Here is a 24,927-nt window from a genome sequence, read left to right on the forward strand (position 1 = left end):
TATTGTGTTACGGTTAAACCCATCACAATATAATACTACAATAAGATACAAAATCAGCACAATCCATTAGACTGTTCAGCAGTTGGTCTGTCCTTATCAAACAGATGTTTGTCATGTTCATATCTGATCATTTGTAAGCTTGGGCAATGCCTTATAAAGGTGTTGCAGTGACTCTTATTTCCTCCAGGTTGCTGCCGAAGCGACAAGTGAGGCCATCAGATGACATCATAGAAATAACCCAGAGACCTCCCTTGTGGGTAATAGATTTAAACCAAATCTCAGGAATAAGGCTCTCCGCTTACTGCAAGGTAATGGTGTTAAGTAAGCTATTAAACAGCTGTAGAATCCCTCGTCAGCAGCTATTAAATATGAGAGACGTTAAAGGCCAATCCTATCTCTGGCGATACACAAGTCCAAGTCATATCATATCAATCAATGTTTTAGATGTCTAATTCAATGTACTCAGTAGTCGTTAATAATTGATCCAACTATTGAGTATCCAAATTGTATTCATTTATTGTTCTCTGATTTTTCAAACTGTGCAATTTTAATGTTATAAATATAGCCAATCTAATATCATGCCTAGACTTGACAAGAACATGTAAAGCACCTGGGTGGGGGGGTGCTTGGGTGGCTGGGAGAACGTGGGCATCACTGGCAGATTCCACCTGCTTTTGCAGCCACCCAATTGGTTGAGCACCATGGTAAGCCTAGAGACACTAAAACATCACCAGGGCCTTATTGCAGAAACATTGCACTGGTGCAAGTACAGTTTTTCACAGTATTCGCACTGGGGCAATAATTGGCCTAGTGCAAAAATCATGATTTCAATACATTTGTGCACCATGCAAACCTTGCTGTAATGCTATTAACGTTCCATATTAGCACCAGGGAAAACATTGCTCTGGAACAAACATGCATTGACAGAATATATTTTCTTTACTATAGCATTTGTACCCGAGTGGTACTACCGTGCAAAACAGCACTTTCATGATTTAAACTTATCTATCATATACCTCCGGGTCAATTTACCAGTGCCAATATGTTACTAAATGGAAGCTAAAGCTCGAAAAGGCGGCACAGTGTGTCCTATAAACGTCGTCCTTTTCCAGCAGTCCATATGAGTTCCTTTTTAGTGAGGGTGGATTAAGCATATTGTGAGTGCAGGACTCTAGAAAGAGAGGGCCTGATTCACAATGCGTTTTCCAATGGGATTGTTCCATTAGAAAACACGTCTGTGAATCAGGCCCAGAGTGGTGTTATTTAGTCAATATTTTTCATCTGTGTCCAATCCCGGAGCGCTCTACGTCCATGTCTATCATAACTGAAGTGCGTTAAGACCCAACATCCTGAAAACATAGCACACAATACTAGCTTATCTTAAAGAGACCAGCCTAGCCATGATTCATATGACTAAATCCAACTATAATGGGGCTACTCTTCAGCACGACCGGAATAAAATCCAGTCAAGTTTTCAGGATACCCACAATGAAATATGAAAGAATTTAAATGTAATGAGTCTCAACAGACAGTATTTGTATATATTTTTCGGCCATTTTGAAAACCCAACTGGAATTAACTCTTCAATGTGTCCATAAACCCAGGCCTAAAATATATCCTTATGAATAGCTATGAACTGGAACAATGAAAATGTGCAAACCTTAGGCTTTTTGCATACCCTGTGTCTTGTTATAAGTATTGTAATTATCAACACCTATTTATAAATATTCAGCAGAAGATTTATTTTAAAAACACTTCTGCTATTTAGAAACAGAATGCCGCCTTAGAGGCGGTTTTTGCATATGTAAACTGACAGTTTTCAGTAACACCAGCCTAGCACAATCGCTACATTCATTTTACTCATGGCAGCGAAAATAATATTTTTTTGAACATGATTACAGCAAAGTGAAATGAAATGATTTTGAAAAATCCAAACAAAACATTACATCAGTAGCAACGGCAACAAGTCAATTTCACTTGCAATTGGGGGCCAGGCAATGACGCTTGAAGAGCCTGTCCCCTGGACCACCCTGGTGCAGTTGGGGGCGAGCAGTGGTGCCCTTACGCTGGAGCAGCCTAGCTCTTGATTTTAATCATTCCTAATGACCAGTTATTTCAGTTGCAGCGGCTCAGACTGCGGCTTTCGCTCCCAATGGCAGCTCCCAGTTGGAAGGCTGCCCAGGCGTCTTTTGCAGTTATCACCTGCCAGGGAGCCACAGTTCAGCGACCCAGCCTCAACCGTGCCGTGCAAATGTAATCACATTATCCTCTTCTTGTCTGCACTCCAACGGTTACAATGGAGACCAAAAGTTGACTTCCCAACCGCCATTTCACTGCATCTGTTGTAACCGCTCATTAGCAAGCAAGGAACCCTCTTCCGGGCTCTCGGGATTCACATGAGTTTAAACTTGTAACTGGGAAGCCACATGGCGCTGAATGAGGACTTTGTTCGACTCTATGGTAGTCCACAGGGACAGACAGAGCAACAGTTTCATTGCTATCAATGGAAATCTTCAACAATTATTTACTTAAAATGTTCAATATGGAGAGGCACAAAAATGTGATTTGAGGGAGGAGGGAGCAAGTGGTCTCGGAATGTCAGTCATGGGTGTGACATAGTAATAGAGACTAAGGACAGACTATGATGTTCCATAAAATATGTAAATGTGCATATAAAATGAACTGTCAGTCCTTAAGTACCGTCAATTCACAGGTATGTATTTTTACAGCTAAAGCTCTTGTTTGATCATGTTTTGAGGTGAAATTAAATTACCCGTGCATTCTTGTGGCAAATTTGCAGATGCTATAGTGCTCAGAGTCCAACAAGCCGCATTTAACAAGGGTGCAGCTTGCATATTGAAGGTTCGAATTCCAAAAGGGGGGGACACAGCCATTCATTCTTCCCGAAGTCATTAAATTGAGGGCCGTTAGTTAAGGAAAAGGAAATAGCTATTATTACAGCACTCACAAGTGAGAGAAAGATAGCATGAAGCGCTACTTGAAAAAAAAAAACAGATGTCATTATTATACCTTTCTACAGGACCTTCCTTTTCAAGAAGTGCACAGTAGCCAGAAGTACACAAGGTGCCTTATTCTAAGTTTCAAAACTATTCAGACTGTAAGTAGCAGTGCAGAGACAACCAGCGGCCCACGCTTTCCTCAACCAGCCAACTCTCAACTGTTTTCATTAAAGACACATTAAAACACATCTGCACCCTTAAGGAAATAAAAGCAGAGCCAGAAAGTATCTCATAGCGTCAAAAGTAAAGTACACACCGTCTGAAGAGTTTAGCCCCTCCACATAATGCACACCTCCCTTACACCGTAGCACAGTAACAATAGCACGGGCTTCAAACACAGAGACGGACATAAGCACCGACCACCCATTCTACAGCCATCCAGCTCCCAGTTAGCGGGATGGTATGGGAATTTATAGAGCGCAGACTAAGGCCAAAAGGCATCTAGGCGCTATGAAACAGACAGTGGTGTGAGAAACCGGCCGAAGACGCCAAAAGAGTAGACGAGATATGTTTTCAAATTCTTGCGGAACAGCAGCGTCTCAGAGGTACACAGGAAGAGAGCTCCATAGAGAGAGGGCCAGAACCCAGAAAGAACATCCCCCAACCCAAGCCTTGTAATATCTTGGAACTCTCAACAAGACCTGTGAAGAAGATTCAAAGAGTTCTGGCAGGCCTATAAGGGATCAGCTTCGATCAAAGGTATTAATACCTCTGGAACACTTATCGACTTATCGATTTCAATCTATCAACAATCCATTCACCAGCACATCAGTGACATCACATTTGCATTGCTACAGAATCAGTTAATAATTCATGAAGACGAATTGCAACGCATAGCTTGTCCCGTGCCAGGGCCCAGCCTGGGAGGGATTGGAACCTCTGTCCACCAAACAATTGCAACATCAGCCATTAACCCGGAGCAGGGCCTGTGCTCTGCTACCTTCCCAAAACGTACTACTCCTACTTACAGTTATGATAGCAGTGGGGATGACCCCTTCATTATCAGAGACCCCAACATCCAGAACTGAATACCCCCACAAAAACTCTGCATCAGAAGACCAACATATTCTTCCATCTCTAAGCACCCTTCCTTCTGCGAACAACTGCACTGCTACAGTATGGTAGTGCTTGGCGATATATCGAGTTTTGGAGATATATCGATATATTTTAAAAATGGATATAGCATGAGACAATATCGTTTACATTGAGATAGGTACATATATATACATTATTACATATACTACCCTTTTATTTTTACATTTTGCTATTTATACAGCTGTGTGTATTCTGAAACAGGAAGTGGAACCCTGTATTTGCACTTTATTTTGATCAATGTCTTATGAATAAAAGGTGTTTGTGACATCTCACGTGTAGTTGGCGACTTACAACTGAGTATTGGACACACATATACCATAGAGAGAAATATATTGTATGTCGCCATTCATCCCACAAATATTGAGATATGACTTTTGCTCCATATTGCCCAGCCCTACAGTATGGCATGTTTCAGGTAGCATTAAAATAAAAACAATTAAACAGTGGCATCTAGCCTTGCATATCTTTGAATTTAATGGCAGGCCAGACATTTTGTTGATATTCCTGTCCCCTTGTAGCCGTAAGTTTTAACTTCCAGGAAAGGCTAACAGACATCGCGTAGAGGATCAACTGCATTTTAGTTGGTGTTTGTACAGATGTAGCGCGTTGTCTGGTTGCAAGCCATCATCCCTTTTTACCACACAGCCCATGCAGTAGAGGAATGGACCTTATCCTGCATCTAAATTCCTCAATGTATTGCTGAAATTATTAAACTGGAAATTCACAGACGACTGAAAGAATCTTCCGGCAAGTTCTACTGAAACCCACATTGATACCACATACTAGCTAATGCCCTTTGAAGCGGAGTGAAAAACTGGTGTCAAACAAAAACTTTAAGCACCAGAATAGGCCATGTGGGCTGCCTTCGCCACACGCATATGTGGTGGATTTCTATTTTATTCTTTCAGTGGGTCACCTGATCCTCTGATAAGCCCTTGGTGGCTGCAAACCTACATGTGTGCATGAAAGGATGTTAAGGGCATATTTTATTTTTCAAACTTTGGCTGAGCCGTCACCATGGGACGCACAGCGCGTCAACGGTGTACACTGCTTGAGAACAGCTACCTTATACGCTGAGATTTCCTGTTAATAATACCCTCTATGGCACTTTCTTTCAGAGTGCTGCTTTGTTTGATTCTCAGCTAATTACATCCTTTGCTCCACGGAGACGCAGTCCTTGGGAACGGTAATGGGTTGGCATCAATTATTTTATGGTAATGTGCCTGAAAAAGCTTGTTCATGATTAACTGGCAAGGTTATGAAAAGATTTTGTTTCTAACCTCTGAAAGAACTTGCTTGCTAAAGCCTTGTAATATCTCAGTATCTCAAAAGCCACAGAGGTTCTGCAATTCTTTTAGCAGCTATCCTATTCACATTGATGCAAACTTTATTCTTAAAAAAGGGAATGCACTAGGAAAGGCTTCCGCGAGAGCATTAAGAGGGTCCATTTGTCATGGCCTTGATGCCTCTTTCAATACTACAGGTTTTCTTATTTTCCGGCGCAGTCTTTTTCAAATCTCTCATCTGCGCTCTTTCTATGAAGTGTGGTTCAGCTGCAGAACTCTTCTGCAATCGTGGTCAAAGACACTATGTGGGTACCCAGGCACTCCACTGGCACCCACCATAATTTAGGTCCAGCGTCTACAGCATTGGCGTGCTGGGTAATGTTATGTTATTCAATATTTATACTGCGCCACCACCATCATAGTGGTCTTACAGTGCCGGGCCTTATCTGAAATGTGACCTACTGTGACCCTTCCAGGGTGTCGCCAGACCTTAATCTGCAGAAAGGAAGGGGAGGTGTGCGGAGGAGGTGATAGGAAAGAGAAACTAGAAGACAGAATGACCAAAAACAGAGAGGATAAACAATTGCAATAAGTGGGAGGGGATATGGTTGTCGAGGTAGGGATGCATGTTTCTCAAATGTGATAACCTCTTGATGAGCACAAGTGCAGGACTCTGGAGAGTACAGGCTCGGATCAGAGCAGAGTTTCTTTGTGCTGACAATATGTAGAACCGACGAAGCATGATACTAGATGTAGTTAGCTGGTAAGCGGTTGCGTGATGGACTTGAGAGGTGCTCTAGCGGACAAAAGAAAAGCTATAACCAGTACTTTCATTAAAGAAGTCCTTCACCCGACCGTAGGAACATCTTCATTTTTATAAACATGGTAACTGAGCTACAATCACGGTCCTTACTTTCATTGGAAAGATTAGGGGGATTCTCAAAATGAAGGCACTTATGTGGAGGTGTAGTTGCCATTAAAATGTGATAGAGCAAAAAGGACTAAATGGATACATGACCAATGTAACCCTCACCTGTGCTTTCCTTTGTGGGGTCATATGCACGGCTATAAGCACTTTCTTTGTGGAACACACTGGTGGGGACCCTCTAGCTTTGCAGCCCAATACAGACTATTTTTATAGACTTTGAAAAGCAGGACAGGAATATGTTTTATGTGAGGGGATATTTAGGAAGCGCTATGGTGGTCATAAGCCTCCTGGCTCTGACGGCGGGCTGATGGACCGAGATTGCGATCTACTACTTGTGCACTTCCCATGGAAGCAGGTCACAGGTGGCAGATATTGTCTAGCAAAGTAATCCTCAGGGAAGGGCTGCATGCTTTGAAACATTCACTCACCTGCGTGGCAGTACTTGCCTTATGCAGTAGAAGAGAAACCTGGTGCCAGTGATGGTTGGGAACGGGAAACACTGCCGATCGGTGGAAATGAACACAATGAAATCGTCCTGCCCATTTTCAGTATGTTCTCTTTGTGGGCACGGGTTTACTAGCTAAACTAATGGGGGTCATACTGAATTACATATAGAGATGTATTCCACTGAGGGGTTCCAAGAGAAATCCTACTCAATGAATGCAAAGCTTGACATACCCATCATGTGGCTGAAGAAACATTGAGAAGACAGCCCATTGTTAATAGCTACTCAATTATAATGTTAAGGCATGCATCCCGTTCACATGGACCAGCAGTACTGTTGGTGTAGGGGGAAGGCATGAGGGAATCATACATATCAAGTGCCAAAAGAAAAATACCTGGTGGCCTGCTACCCTTTACGACCTCTCCCATGTACTTTCTCTGCATCCCCAGCTTGGACGCCACGCTTCGACACCTCCCACAAGTTCCCTTCCCCCTCCTTCCTGGCATGGTGTCCCCACTTTTGTTATCCAAGGAGTCTGTAGCCTCTAAGTGCCCCAGGGCTCTTACACTAACTGGTGGCCATGTTGTGCTCAACTGTTGACAGTTTGCATAACAGGACTATTGCCCAACCCGGCATTGCTCCCAAACCCTGAGGGAGCCATGGATGGGTTACAGTGATCTGATAGGCTGGAACAGTGCTTCAATTGCAAACAAATAAGTGCTAGGGCCCGAATATTTCTCAGCATGCGTGTGACACATTGGGGCAGGCTTCTCTACACTACTGTTGCCACCCCCCACAGCTGCCTCTCACATTATCATCATAGATGGGGTTAAAGCTGCAAGTCACACTGGCACATTGTTGATGAACTGACTATGGCAGATATGTGATTTATCAATAAAAACAGCAAAACATATTGCATGCTAGTTGTACACATTCAGACAAAATGGCAAATAAACTCTTCTGTCAAGAACTGCAGCAAGATCTCCTTGTGTAGGTTGGCATTCAGGACAGGCCCTGCTCCTCGGCAATGGCCTTTTCCCTGTTATTGCCCTGAAGTTGACTTTGCTGGCTTTCCTGCTGTCAACCCACTCTGCTGTGGCATTGCTGCTGGTTATTACAGTAGTGGAGCTGCCTCAATGTTATGCAGGCTGACTGCAGCGCTGCACAGGCATTGCCAGCATGTGTGCATGCTATTTTCACTGTCCACCTCATTGTTATTTATGAAAATGCATAACTAGCACTGCCTCTCCAGCGTGGGTCGTCATGTTAATGAGTTACAATGAGCCAGCTCAGGATGCAGAGACATGTGAACAGAGACAAACTGTTGTTGCTTGTTTTGTGACTACTACTGATTGACAGTTAAAGTCATAAAGTTGTTAAAACAGCACATCATTATTAAACTGACTCTGGGAAAATAAGTGCAGGGGCTTAGCCCAGGCAAACACCCCCACAAATTAAGCACTGAGCTGGCACCTCCCGCTTTCTCAAGGAGCAGATGTGACAGTCTTGTTGCCAAACAATGGGCACGTCCTAGAGCAGGAAATACGGGGTCTGATTCACAGAACATTTTCCAATGGGATTGCACCATTGCCCAGGTCTCCTATGCTTTCCCTCTGAGGAGACGCAGGGGCAGCAGAGGAAATGCTTGCTCCCCTGCAATATAGTTACTCCAGTGGAATATTATTCATTTTCCACTGACACAATGACAAAGAAAGGGAACAAGGCATTTAGAAAGAATTGAGGTCGCTAATGGCTTCCAATTAAAGCTTTGCACATACAGCAAAGATATTTTTGGTGGGTTGAAAGAATGGTAGGGAGCTCCGAGTGTGTACCAAAAGAGAATGAGAGACTTGATTTGCGTCTGCAGTGGAAGTGCTTTGCTAAGTGCACATATGGTTTGTGGGAGGAGAATAACCAATGGTGTTTGACAGGTAGTAATATATCACAAAAAGGTTAGCAATGCAAGATATTACCAAACCATTGCACAAAAATTCTTTATCAGATAGACTGTGCGAGAGTGAGTCACATTTGTATGCGCTACACTCATGAGTTGAGGGGCGAGTAGGCAAGAGAGCCCCAAAGGTAGCCACATCTGTCCTCAATGGAGAAATACTGCACCATCCAAAGAGCTATATGCGTGTGGTGGAAACTACTGGCAGCGTGCAGCAGAAAATACTGGCAGCATGTGGCTGAAACAACTGGCAGCGTGCGGCGGAAACTATTCGGCTGCGTGGACACTTTCTTTACCATAAATATACAGAGCTGTTTACAGTATGCATTTCTGAACCATGCCCACTACCTCAGCCAGAAACATTATGGGCCCGATTCATGGAATTACACGCAGAAAAAAGGCAATGGCTGCGTGCAAAAAACGCCAGTGCGCGAGCCTGCGCGACTATGAAAATGTGCGCGCAATATGTATTCATGGAATTGTTTGCGCAAAGTAACCGTATTCGCAAGTCCCGGCTTCAACACCCCCAACATGCCCACACAGAAAGCAGGAAACTGCCAGATCAGCTAACTTTCGCGCAGTCCCCCAGGCACGAATACATGCACCCTTCAAACAGTGCCTGGGGTCCACCGTAAGCAGGCCTGTGACTCAGGGAGTATGAGCAGGGTCCCCCGTAACTGTATCCGGCACCCCAACAACATGCGTATGAAAAATTGTAACTCAGCAAAAACTCTGAAAAAGTGCATGCAAACCCACGTGAAACATTCCTGAATCCTGCGACACAGCGTATGTGCACACCTGCGTTACATCGGAACCCCGATGTGTACACCGTGTACACGCACTCTGAAATACGACGTGCAAACCCACCTGCGCGCTGAAAATCCTATGCACAAGTGTACATATGCCAGCATCCGGGTGGCGGATCCTATGAAGGACTTGCTGGGGCATTTCCCAGCCGAGAAGTTGAACGATCGATTCCATGAATACGTCTCTTGCCGTGCAATAGTGGGTGTGCGAGGGACGGCCTGCAGGCCATCCCTTGGAATGCCCACGTCTTTGCAAGTTATTCTGGTGTTTATCCCCCTTGCCAGCCCTCTGCACAGACCACGCCCACCCACTGCTCCGAGTCTCAAGCAAGGCCATTGACAGCTCACACAGGCGTGCCAGCCAGTGCAAAATCCACGCAAGTCCAGGAAAAGTCCTGCGCATTCGATTCCATGAATCAATAGAATTGCACGCGCAGATTGGCCGCAAGTAGCCTATTTTCTGTGTGAAAAATTCCATGAATCGGCCACTATGTCTGCAGCTACTTCTCCTCAGTGTGATGAACTGGTAAAAGTTCATGGGCCTGCACAGCTGTTACCCAGAATTCAAATAGCGTGATTCGATTCTCCAGAACTATTTTGAAAGCGGTGGTGCAGGTTAACATCGGTCACTATTTCAAAGGTTTTGGTCATTCACTTGCATGGTGTTGTGAATTCTTCACGAGAAAACACTGCGGCACACAGGTACCAGTGTCAGGATTAATAGGGAATGCACAGCCCTGAATATATGCCTTCACTCTGCATAGCAGAACAATAACGGCCCACAGAAGCTACCAAAGCGAAACTTTAAAAAGTAAAACGAGAAGAAATACGAACTGAAATAAAACGTGAATGTTTCCAACACGAGTTGCAGCTCCACTGCACTGTGTACTGGAGTTACTAAAGCAGAGTGTCGCCTGGTTTACAGCACTATAAAACGTTTTACAGCTGGAACGTTAAGGGAGCTTAAGGCTCAGCTCCTTTTGTAACCTGATCGCAGCTCACCTTGTTAAACGTCCTTTATGTGAAAGTCCAGATTGACAAGAGGTTTCACAGCACTTTGCTACAGGTCGTTAATGACACTTGCCTCGCGCGCAGTTGTGCAAGTGAGGGGTCGCCTCCATTGCACAGTACACCAGATAATAAGTCCGACAGCTTCGTGACAAAGTTGACAATGTCAGTAAGGTGGAAAGATAGCATTTCTTTCTCTAAACCGGAAACTGCTATGCAAGGGCAGTTTCAATACAGAACAATGCCAGAGGGAGCATATAAGTAGCGGGGTGGCGGAACATGGCGGAGCAGGAAAGGTCCTGAAGGACAGGCTTTCCACAGAAAGGTCCACAACATGGAAGACCATGCTTTACACATATTCTGGACACTCTGACATGAAACGACGCAATTGTTTTCATATGTCTTATATGTTTTGTGTTTCTGATAGAGAGACAGATGCAGCCAACAATTCTGAAATGTTGCTCACATGTTTCAATTTTGGCCTGAAAATTGAGGTGTTCAGCAGAATTCTTGCACCGAACATATTTGTTGCAAAAGAAGGTGCTTTAGTGGGATTGGGGGCTGCTGTAAAGTGTTCAGAATCAGTCATATATTCTCAGTCACATGGTCTGTGCTGATGCGCTTTAAGGCTGAAAGCTTCCAGAACATACCTCGGCCTTACTGCGAGCTGAATGCAAATGTTGGAGGCCTCTTGGTAGTTGCATCGAGATGTACAGACCTGGGGTACCCATGTGCAGGGCAGCGTGACGTATTTCTTACTTTTAAAGTTAGTGTTGATTGCTGCAGTGCTTAATTATGCAGAATGCCCCAGTTTTGTTTCCACTGTGAGTTTCATGGGTTTAACCAGCTCCTTGCATGCATTTATCAGGGTGATATATAATGAGGCGACAGGCTGTCCCTGGTAATGGCCTGCAGCCCAGGTTAAAGGCCCAAGCGAGCTTAACGCGGATGGGGGTGCCATTACCGACAGGGTTGTCCTGCCGCCCAGGTGTATATGACCATTAGCATTAGTTACCTACATGGTTGCTAATGGTGTTCATTTTTATTTCTTCAAAGAAAACGTACCTTGTGGTGTGGCGTGGTGACGCTACGTAGTGCCGGAGGTCCGTTTTATATGTTGATGACCATGACGTTATTAACAAGGAAACAGACTTCAGAGACTATGGCGCTGAGTGGCACCACACAACAAGGTCCGTTTTCTTTTTTTTTACAGAAACACTCTTAGCACCCGCGTAGGAACTACACAGGTGCTAAGAGGCGAGGGGGTGAGGGATGGAGGACAGGGGAGGTACGCTGGCTAGCATCACCCAGGCTGCTCAGACCTCAGGGTTTGTAGCAGACAATACAACCTGCGTTCCGAGCATCCTGATTGGCCAGTACCCACTTTCAGGGTGCTTATGTGGATTTCAGTAGATAACAGTAATTGGCAATTTCATTTTCCTGTGCCTATGTGTTACACATTGACATACCATCTGATTACTCATCGCTAGAATTGTTAATACAAATAAATTGTCCATAGCAAGTACAGTATAAGCTCTTTTTAGTCATCATCCTGTGAATCCGAAGACTCTCTTTACCGACACCTGCCATCGCCAGCATTAGTACTGTTCTGGTTAAGGAAATGCCAGTTCGGAAGCTTGATTGGCAAGGTTATGGATGGCAGCGTGCTGGTAAACAGAAGAAGTGTCAAAGAAGCTTTGCTATTCTTTCTTTTTGGCCAAAATACCAGCTATCTGACATCCGGTTAGCAGGTGTATTTGACTATCTGGCACCATTGGGCTTCCCATTGGAGCTTGATAATCAGACATCTATTGTAGTCTCACTCCAATTAGGATTATTTGAAGGCTCACTGGGTCCACTCTGCCGTTTTTCAGATAAAACTGTCTTGAAGATAAGTAGCCTACGGCAGAGATACAAACACCATATTTAATACCAGCACTATAGATCGGTTTATTCTAATGGCTGATAGATACTGGCAAGACTAGCTAGTCTTCACATTCCCAGTTTCAACATTATAGACTCCAATTTCAGGTAGACCCAATGGGTCCAAGAACACACCTCAAAAGGAAAGGGTACCTTTACTAAAGCGGCCCAGTCTGGCAGATGGATTATGCAATGTACTCTGCTTATTTCCTTTGCAGTGACCTCGTAGAAAGGTTCAAGGATGGTCACTATGCCGGATGCCAAATTTAAGGTAGGTTTTTAGCAAAAACTGGGCCGGTAGAATAGAGGAAATCAGCTGTGCTTAAGCAATTGCCTGCCTCTTTTAAGCAGCGGCACATCGTGTATGGGTGGTAAACTCCAAAATGTCTCCCTTGTTTCCTTTGGCATCCTAGACGTTCCAGTGGGGTGGAATAGGACCCTCTTCAACACTGTAATGTTTAGGGAAAGGAGTCGAGCTAAAGACAAACCCCAAAAAAATAAAAAGAAATCTCACCTGCCATACTACTGTGGCATGATTATGGGTTATTAAACACAATTGACGACCACTCATTGCACTCCACAATCAGAGGGTTGTCCAGATGGCTAGCCTACACCTATCAACACCGAAGTTTTCTGCATCTGCCTTCCTGCTATCCGACTAACACACCTTGCCCTTTTTATCCTACAGAGCCATGCGCAGCGAGGCCAACATTATTTCCAGGATTGCTCTATGGATATAGCTATTCCATATTGTTCATTACTTTTGTCTCTATGTGTGATTGTGTTTATTATTTGTGCAATTGTAATGTTTTGCGTTTCATGCTCCATTGATTAATTTCGAGTATGAAGAACGTTTTGATTAACTATTTGTTAAGTGGTGTGTCTTTGGCCACCATGACAGTGCACAGATGAACCATCTATTTTACAGATTGAATTGATCATTGGATACTTTTTTAATACGACTTTTTTTGATACTGTATTGAATGAATGAACATTCACCTAATTATATTTTTAAATATTCCATTTTTTAATATCAATATTGAGTGACTATTGCCGCTCGCCTGAGCTTGCATTATGTGTTTGCTCTGCCTTGGGATAAAGTATAGCGACTGGTCTCTTTGTATTGTTTGTTGAGCTCTATTTATTTATTTATAAATTTGCATTTTTAAAGCGCTCACACAGCCCGCGGGCATCGAGGCGCTGTTACAGGAATTCTTTGTTTTTAGTTGTTTGAATTAGTTGCGTATTTATAACGCGCTTAAATACCCAGAGGTTTCTAAGCGCGGACCAGGGGATCGAGCCTGCGTTGCTTCGTGACGTCTTGCTTCCAAGGCGAGCACGTTGCCGCTGAGCTATCCTCCCGGGACGCTATCTAAGACCACTTTACGGTACATCACATTACTAATCTTCCTATTTTTCAAAGAAATCTATCACTAGTAAAAATGCACTGGTGGTAAATTCAACAACCCCCAAATTGCATCAATGTGTTAAGTTGAAATGTGCGCTTAACACATTCTTTAGCGAAATGTGAGTTGCAGGAAATATATAATTCAGTACTAATGAAAAGGTATACAATGCAATAATAAAAGAGAAGAGTGCAACTTCTTTTCTGTCTCACCGCAGATTAAAGATTGTATAAATGCATGAAAGAATGGTGAATGTTCTTCGATGGGTGTGCACACTGTTGCTGGCTCAGCCCAAGTCTCAAAGAGACTTACAGGATAGCCGTGCGTGCATGTGGGTGCGTAAACTGACCCCTTCCTCAAGCAACTTGTACCAATTAAATCCAAATTATCAGCACACATGTGCAATGTGGAACAGATATTCTGAAATGTGACCTTTATGTGGCCTTTTCGCTCTTGTGGCGGGTGCCGGCAGAACGGGAGGAAAGCTGATGCCGCATGGCGCAGCCAAGTGCAAGTGCACAGAATATCGCTATTGCGGAACACTGGCCATTGGAGGAAAGCTGATCCCGCGTGGCGCAGCCATGTGCAAGTGCACAGAATATCGCTATTGCGGAACACTGGCCATTGGAGAAAAGCTGATCCCGCGTGGCGCAGCCAAGAGCAAGTGCACAGAATATCGCTATTGCGGAACACTGGCATTGTCCCCCAATCCCCCTTATCTATTTTCTCAAAAATGTCAAATCAACAAGTTTATCTTCCAACGGATTCTACAATATCATTTATGTTGAATGGATAAAGTAGATACACACACGCACACGCGCACACCACTGCCGATGTCTATGGCTACAAAATGTTTTAAAGTCACACAATATACTAATTCTACAATTAGTTTAATATGTAATAACTCTGGAATTGTGCAAAACCTGCAGTTGTCGCAGGAGTCCTCCGTCATCGAAGGAAGCCTCAACCTCTCTGGCACTTTTTCAACAAAGGGCTGTTGTATTATTGATTGGATGCCTGAGAAGAATTCCCCTGTGCTGACAGGCATCAGTCAGGTCAGAAGTGATGACAATCTAGGAAATCAGAAAAGGAGGCAGAACACCTGCACCGGCTTCCCCAACAGACTCACAGCTTCCGTCGCTCCTGGCCGGAAATGTGGAAGATGAACTTCACATTTTGACAAATAACCCAAAATGAACTATCCATTGTCTCCTATCTCCAATGGCTCCCCATTTGTGGCGAATCAAAAATCTCTGCCAAGATTTCATACATTGCTCTGGAGCTGGACAAGCGATCACCTGTGTCGAGTGATTTGGCATTGACCTTTCCACCAAGTGACTGGTGGAAAATGTATTTTTTGTGCTGGTCCATCAGTGTAAGTGTAATGTTGGCACTGGTTTGTTGGTGCAAATGTTGTGCAAACACATTTTGCAAGCCGTACAAAATTGCCAAGAACTAGGACACGTCATGCAATCTGATCCCTGGTCATTACTGAGCCAATCAAGCAACTGTGCGAGTCATTTCCTAATTAGAGCACCGTGATTTCCACTTTAAGTATGCTAAAGCGTGTACAGCGTGACATGCGGGGAAACACTGGACCCAATTCACGAAGGCCCTTGAACGCAGGTAGAGTAGACCATGGAGAAGATGAACATGTACACATAGCACGTGATCACCCTCATTTCCAAAGAAATCATACTTACCACATGCAAGGCATGGTGCATGGACATTTCTTTTTGGAATTCACAAAGGAGGCATACGTCAGAATGTGGGCTGGGAGGGTGGGGTGATTGGCCTTCCATTTCTACCAATGTCAGACAGCATTACCCCCTAAGTGCCAACAACACATGTGCTTACTTGAAAGTAACAGTTATTCGAAACATGCCACTTCCTTCCCTACATTTCGATTGCATAACAGAGGCATGAATGTTCATTCAAACATGCCAGCACCTCTGCTTGTGGTGCCAAACCTTTGAGCGTTTTTTCTCTTCCCAAAACGGGTTCCTTTGTGCAATTTTGAAAAGGTAATATTTTCCACATTTAAACCACAACCCCACCTCCAAAATAATTTCCTGGGGAGGAGTGGTGGGGTTGGTTTTGTTAAACAATATGTCTATTTAATTAAACATTTATTTTATTACGGATGATCGTCAATAATTGATAGTCAAAACCACCCTCTTGCTGACCATTAGTAATAAAAATCGTCATTATGATTCTCCCCTTTATATGATTAAGACACCTATAATTCACACACAGCATTGAATAATGCATATAGTTTATTCGCAATTATGTACGTTCCTCAAAGGGGATTCACCTTGGTCTCAGGCATCATACAATTCCTCGCCCAGCTCCTAACCTTCGGGTGCTGCTGCTCATGGGGTGTTGCTTGGTCTGGAAAAGATCCGGGGCTACACTAATGTCGGGACTGGCGGGACCCGGGGCTAGCTAGCCTTTTTGGTTGCAGCTCCTGAGCTTTTATCTGGGGCTACAACCAAAATACCCGGGGCTATAGCCCCCTGGGCCCCCCCCCCAGCAACACCTTTGCTGCTGCTCTTCCGAGGGCACCACTTGGAGGCTCATCCAGTCAATGTTAAATACCAAAAATGGGCATCTTCCCATTTAATTGTCAAGATGGCAGCCAGAGCACAGGCTTTGCGGGCGCAGGGAGCCTGGATGTTGGTTTGCTACTTTGCTGAACTATGGTAACGCAAATAATGCAAACAAGGCCGGACAGGGCCAGGCCCCCATGAAGTGGTCTTATAGGTGCCTCATCTGTGGAGGGAAGGCGTGGTGCCAAAAGGACATTGCACCCTATACACCTTGATGGATGCATGTGGGAGCCTTTATGGGACACTCTCAATGAAATGGCGCTTAAATCAGAAGGCAATCATCCTAAAGCACATTATATATGTCATACCTGATTTTTGAGTCCGCGTAGTGTTTCCGAGATATAGACCACTCTTGTATAAATGCAACACGTGTTCCAGCTGAGCAGCAGTTTCATCAATCCCCCAACGAAGCTCTCCTGAAATAGTTTGAAAGCAGAAATGTAAATATTATTTTGAAAGACTAGCAGACTTTGGTGGTGACTGGCGCAGTACAAAAACTCTTAACATAGCACAATATGGCTGCCATAAGACTGCAGTTCCAATGTGATTGGTCGAACGTGGTTTCTCTTTGATGGTATTGTATAGAACTGGGCTCAGAGATCGACATGCGCCTCTTGATTGGTTGGCTTGGATCGCGAACATGCACTTGGAAAGACAGAGAGGAAAGCATCCAAGGGGCATTCATCTCCAAAGCTGGGCATTTCTCTGAGCCCCCACACCTCACCCCCTTTGGTTTTCCCTGACTCTTCTCTCCTTGACAGCATTCGACATCTAGCCCTGCATTCCACATAAAACTATCACTACCTACGGAACCAACCATCCCCACCTTCTGTCTCTCCAACTATACTACTACGACATTGCTCATCTCATCACCTTTTCACCCTTACCCGAGCAAATGCCTTACCTTTAGCTGCCATTGCTTACAAATGGAAGAGCGAGTCACACCCAATAGGTTTTGTGTGTACTGCGGGAGGGAGGATCTCCCCAATGTTCTACTAGTATGCCCTGCTCATGACTCTTCCAGGGCCCAACGCATCTCACCCCTCTTAAGAAGGGAAAGACTTCTGGATAATCAAGACAATGCCTTGATTTCTCTGTTGGGGGACCTATACATCAACATCACCAAAGCTACATCAAGTTTATTTTTTGGGAGCCTGGTGGCATAGGTCGAAGGAGGCCAACAGTAAAGGTGTTTAGATGAAACCTGTGGGTCTGCAGCAACGGACATGAACTGTGATGGACTTGTACCAGCTCTCCCCTATGATGTTGGCCATGCTCTTTGAGTCCTGTGCCCACAAAAGCATTAGCATTTAAACCCTTTTAATATTAATTACATTATGTTTTAAAGTGTTTACTAAATAAATTGTACTAATTTAACTGTTTTTCTACTGTCTGTACGATCTCGTTACAAAAGATTCAATAACGTAATCATCTCATCACTCCCAGCTTACTCGTGGTGTGAACCTCTCCTCTAGCCCTACATGTTTAGTTTTGTACTGGAGTACGGCCGATTGCACATTCCAAAGAGCTACACTGGCACAGAACAGCAAAGGGCATCAGTTAAAGGGCATTTATTTATTTAATTGCTTTGTTATAACGCGCCTAATACCATACCCGAGTTCGGTTTCTGAGCAGGAGCCGGGATTTGAACCTCTGTTGCTCTCTGTGGTCTTGGCTCCAAGACCAGAGCGTTGCCCTTGTGCTATATCCTCCGTTCATCTGTGCATCTGTGTTCATATTACGGAAACTATGCCCCAAGTGTAGTGCCCTTATGAATGGTGTTTACTCTCATGCAAAACTGTTGTCTGGGTGAAAAAATGCATTGAAACAATGGGCCTGGTTCACATGGGGTGGATCCCACTGGAAAATGCTTTGTGAATGAGGCCCATTTTGTATTTGCACGAGGGCCATGTTTGCACTTGTAGCAGAGCAAAGTTTCTGCGATCTGGCCCTAAAATGTGCAAGTGGGGTAACATCTTAGGTTATCCCAGCAACCACAGTGCTTACTTGGTTGAGCATTGTGACTCTCAGCTATCAGATGAATTGGTAGAATGCAACCATTTCTTGAAAGTAATAACTCGGAAAAATAACAATGTGAACAATAACTGTTTAACAAAATGGTCTCAAAAATGACAATTAAATATTTACCGTTTTAATGTTGATAAACGTATTGAAAAAGTAAACTCCAGTATAAACAAACTCCTGTGTAAGGCTCGGTTAAAAATGAACGTGTGTTAAATCTTTTGTTGGAGTAACTCGGTTAAAAAAAAGTAAGAATAGTATTGAAAGGGACACTGGAGCATCATAATGTGAAATTATGAAAAGTGAGCTGTGAATTGGTGGTAACCCGAACCCCCATCTGGGAAAATACTGGAGTGAAAAAAAACAGCTACGTCTGATAATCGGTGCAGTTATTTTAAAGGTCATTTTTAAAACCACCTCCCGAGTGCCTCGCTCCCATACCAGAGCAGCAAAAAAGGCATTGTTTTGTGCACAGCCGCCTGCGTGGAAACCAGCAAACAAGTGAGGTGTGGACATGAGCCGAATACTGAAAAGTTCTAAGGGGTTTACAGGGGCTGCAAGCCGGGCTCCCTGTTGCACCCTGTATGCCAGAATAACTACATATGCTCCTGTGAGATTGTAATCTTATTTGATCAATGTGTACTTTCCTCCACTTTTCAGATTTCTCAGAGATTAGAATATGTATGGTAATGCAGCCTGAGATCTTGGGGTGCTACTACCTGCGATACCCTCAGGGAAAGGCGCCGGCCGGGCAACGTTATGATCATCAGACCTCTGATCTGGAGTGATTACGCATGTGAGATCAGTGTGGACTATAGAGGATGGAGAGTAAGCCAGTTTCTAGTAGCTGCATGAGGTCGGTTGCCCGCGATCGATCAAGGGCAAAAAAAAGACATCATTATGGATGTCCGCAAGACAGCCCACTGGCCTGTCAAGCCATGCCATCCACGGCACACGAGTGTGTGCAGGTGCCGACAGGTGTGGCAATGCCGGATGAAGGAAATCACGGCCGTTGGGACCAGGAAAGTGTAATTGTGTGTAAGTGTGTGTGTGTATAAACGTCAATAGGTGTGGGGGACGCAGGAGATTTCTTCAGATGTACCAAGTGTGGAGCACCGCATGAGGCGAATACTTCACCAGGATGGGCAATAAGCGTGGGGTCTGTGGAAGTCAGCATGACAACTAGAGTGTTGTCAGTGTCGAATAAGAGTGATGCAGTGAAGGGGTGTGTCTACTGTCTAAAGGAGAATTAGGGAATGTGTGTGTTGGCATTCAGAAGCACAGATGGATATTTAATAATGAGGCGATAAAACCCGACAGGGAGGGGCACCCTGCCGGTGATGGCTCACTGACCAAGTTAAAGGTCTGAGCCAAATGATTGATAGAGCGAAGACTTTTAAAAGTGCTACAACCACAAGGCAACTAGGTGTTGACCATACGTGGATTGCAAAAAAGACCGGACAGTTTGGCTTAAATGGCATAGATTTCTTTTTTTGCAGAAGGTTGAGTAATCCTCAATCATGTGCACCTCTTCAGGAAGAGCTTTCCACACCTGTGGTGCTGAGAGCTGAGCAGACCTTCCCACAGCGCTCGACCCCCTGGCCATAGGAAACACAACTAAATACATGTTAGCTCATCCAAGAGAACGACTAGGACAATTCTGTTTACATTTAGGTCTACGGTAAAGAAAGGCTGGTCTACAAAGGGCCCGATTGTCTTGGCAGGCACTGGAAGCCACTAAGTCCCCTTAAAACCGGCGTGATTTGTGCATGGCGGGGACTGCTCGTAACAGTATGTGCAGCGGAATTCAAATGACCTGAAGCCATTTATGCACATAGGAAGGAGACCCTAAAAGCCAGGCATTACAACAATCCAGCTTGCTTTCAATAATAGCCCTAGCAGGAGTAATAGAATTAGCCTGAGAAAGAGGTCCACTGTGCCTGGCGAAATAGCAGATGAAGAGGCAATGCCATTAGCCTGGGCCCTCATAGAAAGTGAGGAGTCGAAGAGAAAGCCTAGAGATATTTTAAGGTTCCTTAACGTAGGCGGCGGTGCCATTACTGGCAGGGTGTGCCCACCCTGGAGGGTGTTATCACCCTTAGCACCCATGATGAGCATACGTGGGTGCTAAGGCTCATTAAAAAAGAAAACAGAAATCGGCGTGATCCACGGTGCAACGGGGTTGGGGAGGTGGGGTAGTTGATGAAGTCTGTTGTCAGTGTTGATGACCACGATGTCATCAATGACCATGATGCAAGTAAGGTGGATTAGTGAGGTATTTTTTCTTTTTGTTTCTGGGGTTGGAAAATGAGCATTATCATCCAAAAGGCACAGAGGGGCAGGGATGCTTAGGGCTCAGGCTGCTTAGAATGCGAGCGTGTACATGTATACACCCATGTACTCTTCTCGTGTACCAAGCATCTTGACTGGCCAACCCCCCCTGCCAGGATGCTAATGAGTCATGCAAAGCTCCTCAGTGCAGTATGCATGATGAGCGTACTGGGTATCCATCTTTAGTGTGGGCACATGTTTTTACATTGGGAGCACACTAACATGTGAAGTACTGCTGTGGTAAGCCCCCAGTCATTGACAGCACCCCATTTCTTTTGATGGTAGCACACTTTTACTCAGGAAAGAATTGAGCTCTTCATGTATGATAACACAAGCGAGAAATTACAGCACAGTTGCCAGACTGCACACTATTTCAAGACAAACAAATCCCTGACGATAGCTCAGCGGCAACGTGTTCACCTTGTAAGCAAGACGACACAAAGCAACACAGGTTCAATCCCCGGGTCTGCGCTTAGAAACCTCTGGGTATTTAAGCACGTTATAAATACGCAACTAAAACAAAAAACAATTACGCAACTAAAAAACAAAACAATTCCTGTAACAGCGCCTCGATGCCCGCGGGCTGTGTGAGCGTTTTAAAAATCCAAATTAATGTAGCCTCATCACTGTAAATGTGTTAAATGTAATACAATACCTGTAGCGTTTACTGCTGCATCCAACAAGGGCCGCAGGAGCGACGGCGCGCTGTGTGGCAAAAGGTACGTGAAGAAAAACCTGCAGCGGAAAAAAAAAACAACTGTTACAAATATACGAGGTTTTGGTTTATCTAGAAGCCAAATGACAGTTTTGAGAATGCAATTCCACTGGTTAAAAAAAAATGTGCAGTGTTTCCTTCAACATCTATCATCGTAGTCTCTGATCAAATAAATATATAGCTGAGACTATTCAGACAGCTGTCTGGCATAGCTCGACTGTGCGGGCATAGACAAGGCAGCCTTGTGGTCACCAGTAAAGTTCCATGAACACAGCAGTTTGCTGGCAAGCACGCTGGACAGCGGGTGTTTGCGAGACGGTCTGCTGCCTGGATAGACTTTATTAAATATATATTTCCGGAGCTTCGACCCCTGCTGCAATGTGCACATGTGGGCTCCTGCTCCAGAAAGGAGTACAGATGGAGAGGGGCTCAGCGGATCAGGTAGCAGAAGCAGAGATTATAGAAGAAATTAATAAAGTACCCTAGCAGTTAACTCGACTGGAGCTGCGCGCAACTGGGCCATGGCCGCAACATGTTCATGCGCCACCCAGCTTTAAGAACATACGGAAACAGTAATATTAATGGGAGTTTAGGCGTTTCTAGGCTGCTCTCCAAGCTTTGCATGTTGAGCATGCGCCACCCAGCTTTAAGAACATACGGAAACAGTAATATTAATGGGAGTTTAGGCGTTTCTAGGCTGCTCACCAAGCTTTGCATGTTGGGCTCAGACTCTGGCAGGGACTGCGAAGAAGTCTTCGGGCTCGAAATCATCAGCATCAGCCCTTTGTGAAAACCACCAGGATTTAGTACCAATTAAGATTGTGCTTTTACAGGGCTCTGGTGACTGGTAGATGGCTTCAAAAATACGTCTTGGTAAATGAGCTCTAAAACATTATCTTGTTTGCTGTGTGTACCGATCGTATAGTACCAAATGTTATCCTAGTGTCGCCCCCTAAAGTCTCAGTGAGCAGCAGCCTTAGGAGCAGCTGGAGTATAGTCGCTGTTGGGAGACATTCAATTACAAGATGGCTGCCATGAAGCAAGGCTGGAAAAGGCCCTCCAGATTTCCACTGACTGACATCGCCAGACAGGAACATACTGGAAGACCAAACAGAACCCAGAACTCTCTGTGCTAATGTAGGTTTAAGAAGGGTCCTTTGAGGCCAACTGAGTACAAACAGCAGGGCTGGGTCGGACTGGGCCATAAAATTGTCTCGGGTACCAAAGAAAAAGTGGCCCCAAGTTGCAAATGGCTATTAATTCCTTTTGTGACACTGTTTGAATAGTAACTAAGGGGGAGTTTTTTGATAAAGTGTGATGCAAATTGTGCATTTCAACGACTATTTATTCAGCAACACTGGTCAAAACTACTAGCCGCAGAGTAAATTAACTCATCAAACTGGCCCAAATTGGCCAAAAATGTGGCCCAAACCAGCATTTTGTGTTTTTGGTTGGGCCATGGGCCTATTGCCCAATAGGCCAGTCTGAGCCTGCACCAAGGTGGCCAGGAACGATACACAGATTTATGATTGCCAGCAGTCTTGCGGGTGACTGAGACCCAGGACCAGTATAAATCATGCAGAGGTGAGGGGAAAGTGATGGAGGCATAGGGCATCCGGTCAAGAACCGAATAGACTCTACATGCAAAGTGTTTGGGAGCAAGAACAGAGGTTGAGGACAGTCCAACACTCTTGCGATAAACCTTTCATAAATCACAGCTATTGGTCTGCAATTCCCCACTAGGCCTGAGAAACCTGGAAGTGGAATCACCAATGTCAACAAAGGGAGAGGAGAGTCTATCTATGTGAGTGCCTTGAATAACAACTCCAGGTCAGCAGAGCAATCAAGTCGCCATGCAGACTCCACCTGACACCAGAGTGGTTTAAGGGAAAGACCTGGAATTGAACTAGATCACCCATTGCAAGAAGGAGCTTGGGGGATCTAGGCAAAGGATGCGAAAAACATGAAATGTGCAGTACAGAACATAACCTACAAAGGGGCGGGCACATTGTCGCTGCTGTCGATGTCAACATTGACTTTTTGAATCACTATGAAAACAGGAAAGCAAACAGATCCATAAAAAGAGTCCGAGTATAAAAATGGAGCCTTTTGAAATAAAAGAATATTCTCCATATTGAGGGGAGCTAGGTGCTATATAGCTCCTGCTTGTAGCCTACAAGAGCCTGGTTAACTTGATACCAACAGCTACCAGGAGCAACCTTTGGCTCCTCGGAAAACTGATGCTGAACAAACACATCTATGAAAATTTAACTGTGAGTTTGGGACAATTCATGAATATGAATTAGTACACATCTATACAACATGTAAAGCATATAGGGCCATAAACAATATTGAAAATGCTATGTGTAAGCTAGATTTTAAGAACTAGCTCCCGGTTCCCCAGTGGTAGGGAGCTCCAGTCACTAGCTAATGCTGGATACCCAATCCAAAGCTGGACCGACCACTAACGTGTTTCCCACTACACCTGCAACTGAACCAAAAGCACACGGTTTCATTCTTGTCTCCAAGCTACGCCGAGAACTACAAGCGACAATTATAGTAAACATGTGTTCATTTCCAGCTGCAACTCCTCAGAAGGATCGTATAAACATGTGGGTGCCAGTGCCAGGCCTTTGCATATCGGTGCACGTTTTCATTCTCTTTAGAAGGGGCTATGGAAACACTCTGCTTGCTGGCTTACCGAAGATTCTGTGCATGGCACCGAGGTGCCCTGCCGGGACATCCCATTTCCTGTGCAAGTTGCTCAGCAATGGGTTCTCTTGAAATATTGAAATACCCAATTCGTTCATTTAAATCTGATGTAAGTGTGCGTCAATATTTTGGTTGGCTTGCACCATTGACTTGGTAATTTGGCATTGCCCTTCTTAAGATAAACCTCCTGGGCTAGAATAGGGTGGCCCACAGTGGCATGAAGGGGAGATATTGACAGTCATCTAGTAAACCACTGCTAAATGCAATGGTCAATACCTAGTCACCCTTGGCGGACCATGGAAAGCTGCGCGTCTCTGTGGCTTATAATAGATCATGGAAGGAGACAGTGCAATAACGCGTTATCTGCTATGAACCTGTCCTGTACCTAAAAAGAATTTTCAGTAAATAACTGCACTGGGGCTGGAGGGTATTAAAATGGATATTGACAGTATTCAATGTCTGTCATTTCGTTCCAGCAATGCTAGTTTACAAAGGGCAACATTGCACATAGTGGTGGTAAAATGCACTGGGCGATATTTTCCACGTGTCATACATGTTTAATTTTTTGGTGTAAAAGATAGTCACTCATATGTATTTCCGGTTTCTAGCTTTGTAGTCAATTTTAAGACACATTTCATATTATTAGTATATGCTTCACCCACGAGATTCT

General features: G+C 44.4%; 1 protein-coding gene across 1 annotated transcript in view; it reads right to left on the minus strand.

Moving 5' to 3' along the window:
* The window catches only part of PKDCC (protein kinase domain containing, cytoplasmic), an 84,982-nt gene that overhangs the window by 20,907 nt on the left and 39,148 nt on the right, over nt 1-24,927 (minus strand). Inside the window, exons 4-5 of the mRNA XM_069608485.1 lie at nt 21,486-21,565; nt 16,786-16,893 (exon numbers count right to left, since the gene is read on the minus strand). Coding sequence (XP_069464586.1) covers nt 16,786-16,893; nt 21,486-21,565 — 188 coding nt within the window. The remainder of the gene's footprint in view (nt 1-16,785; nt 16,894-21,485; nt 21,566-24,927) is intronic.

Source organism: Ambystoma mexicanum, chromosome 4q (genome assembly GCF_040938575.1).
Source record: "Ambystoma mexicanum isolate Mex_15411 chromosome 4q, UKY_AmexF1_1, whole genome shotgun sequence".
Classification (NCBI taxonomy): domain Eukaryota; kingdom Metazoa; phylum Chordata; class Amphibia; order Caudata; family Ambystomatidae; genus Ambystoma; species Ambystoma mexicanum.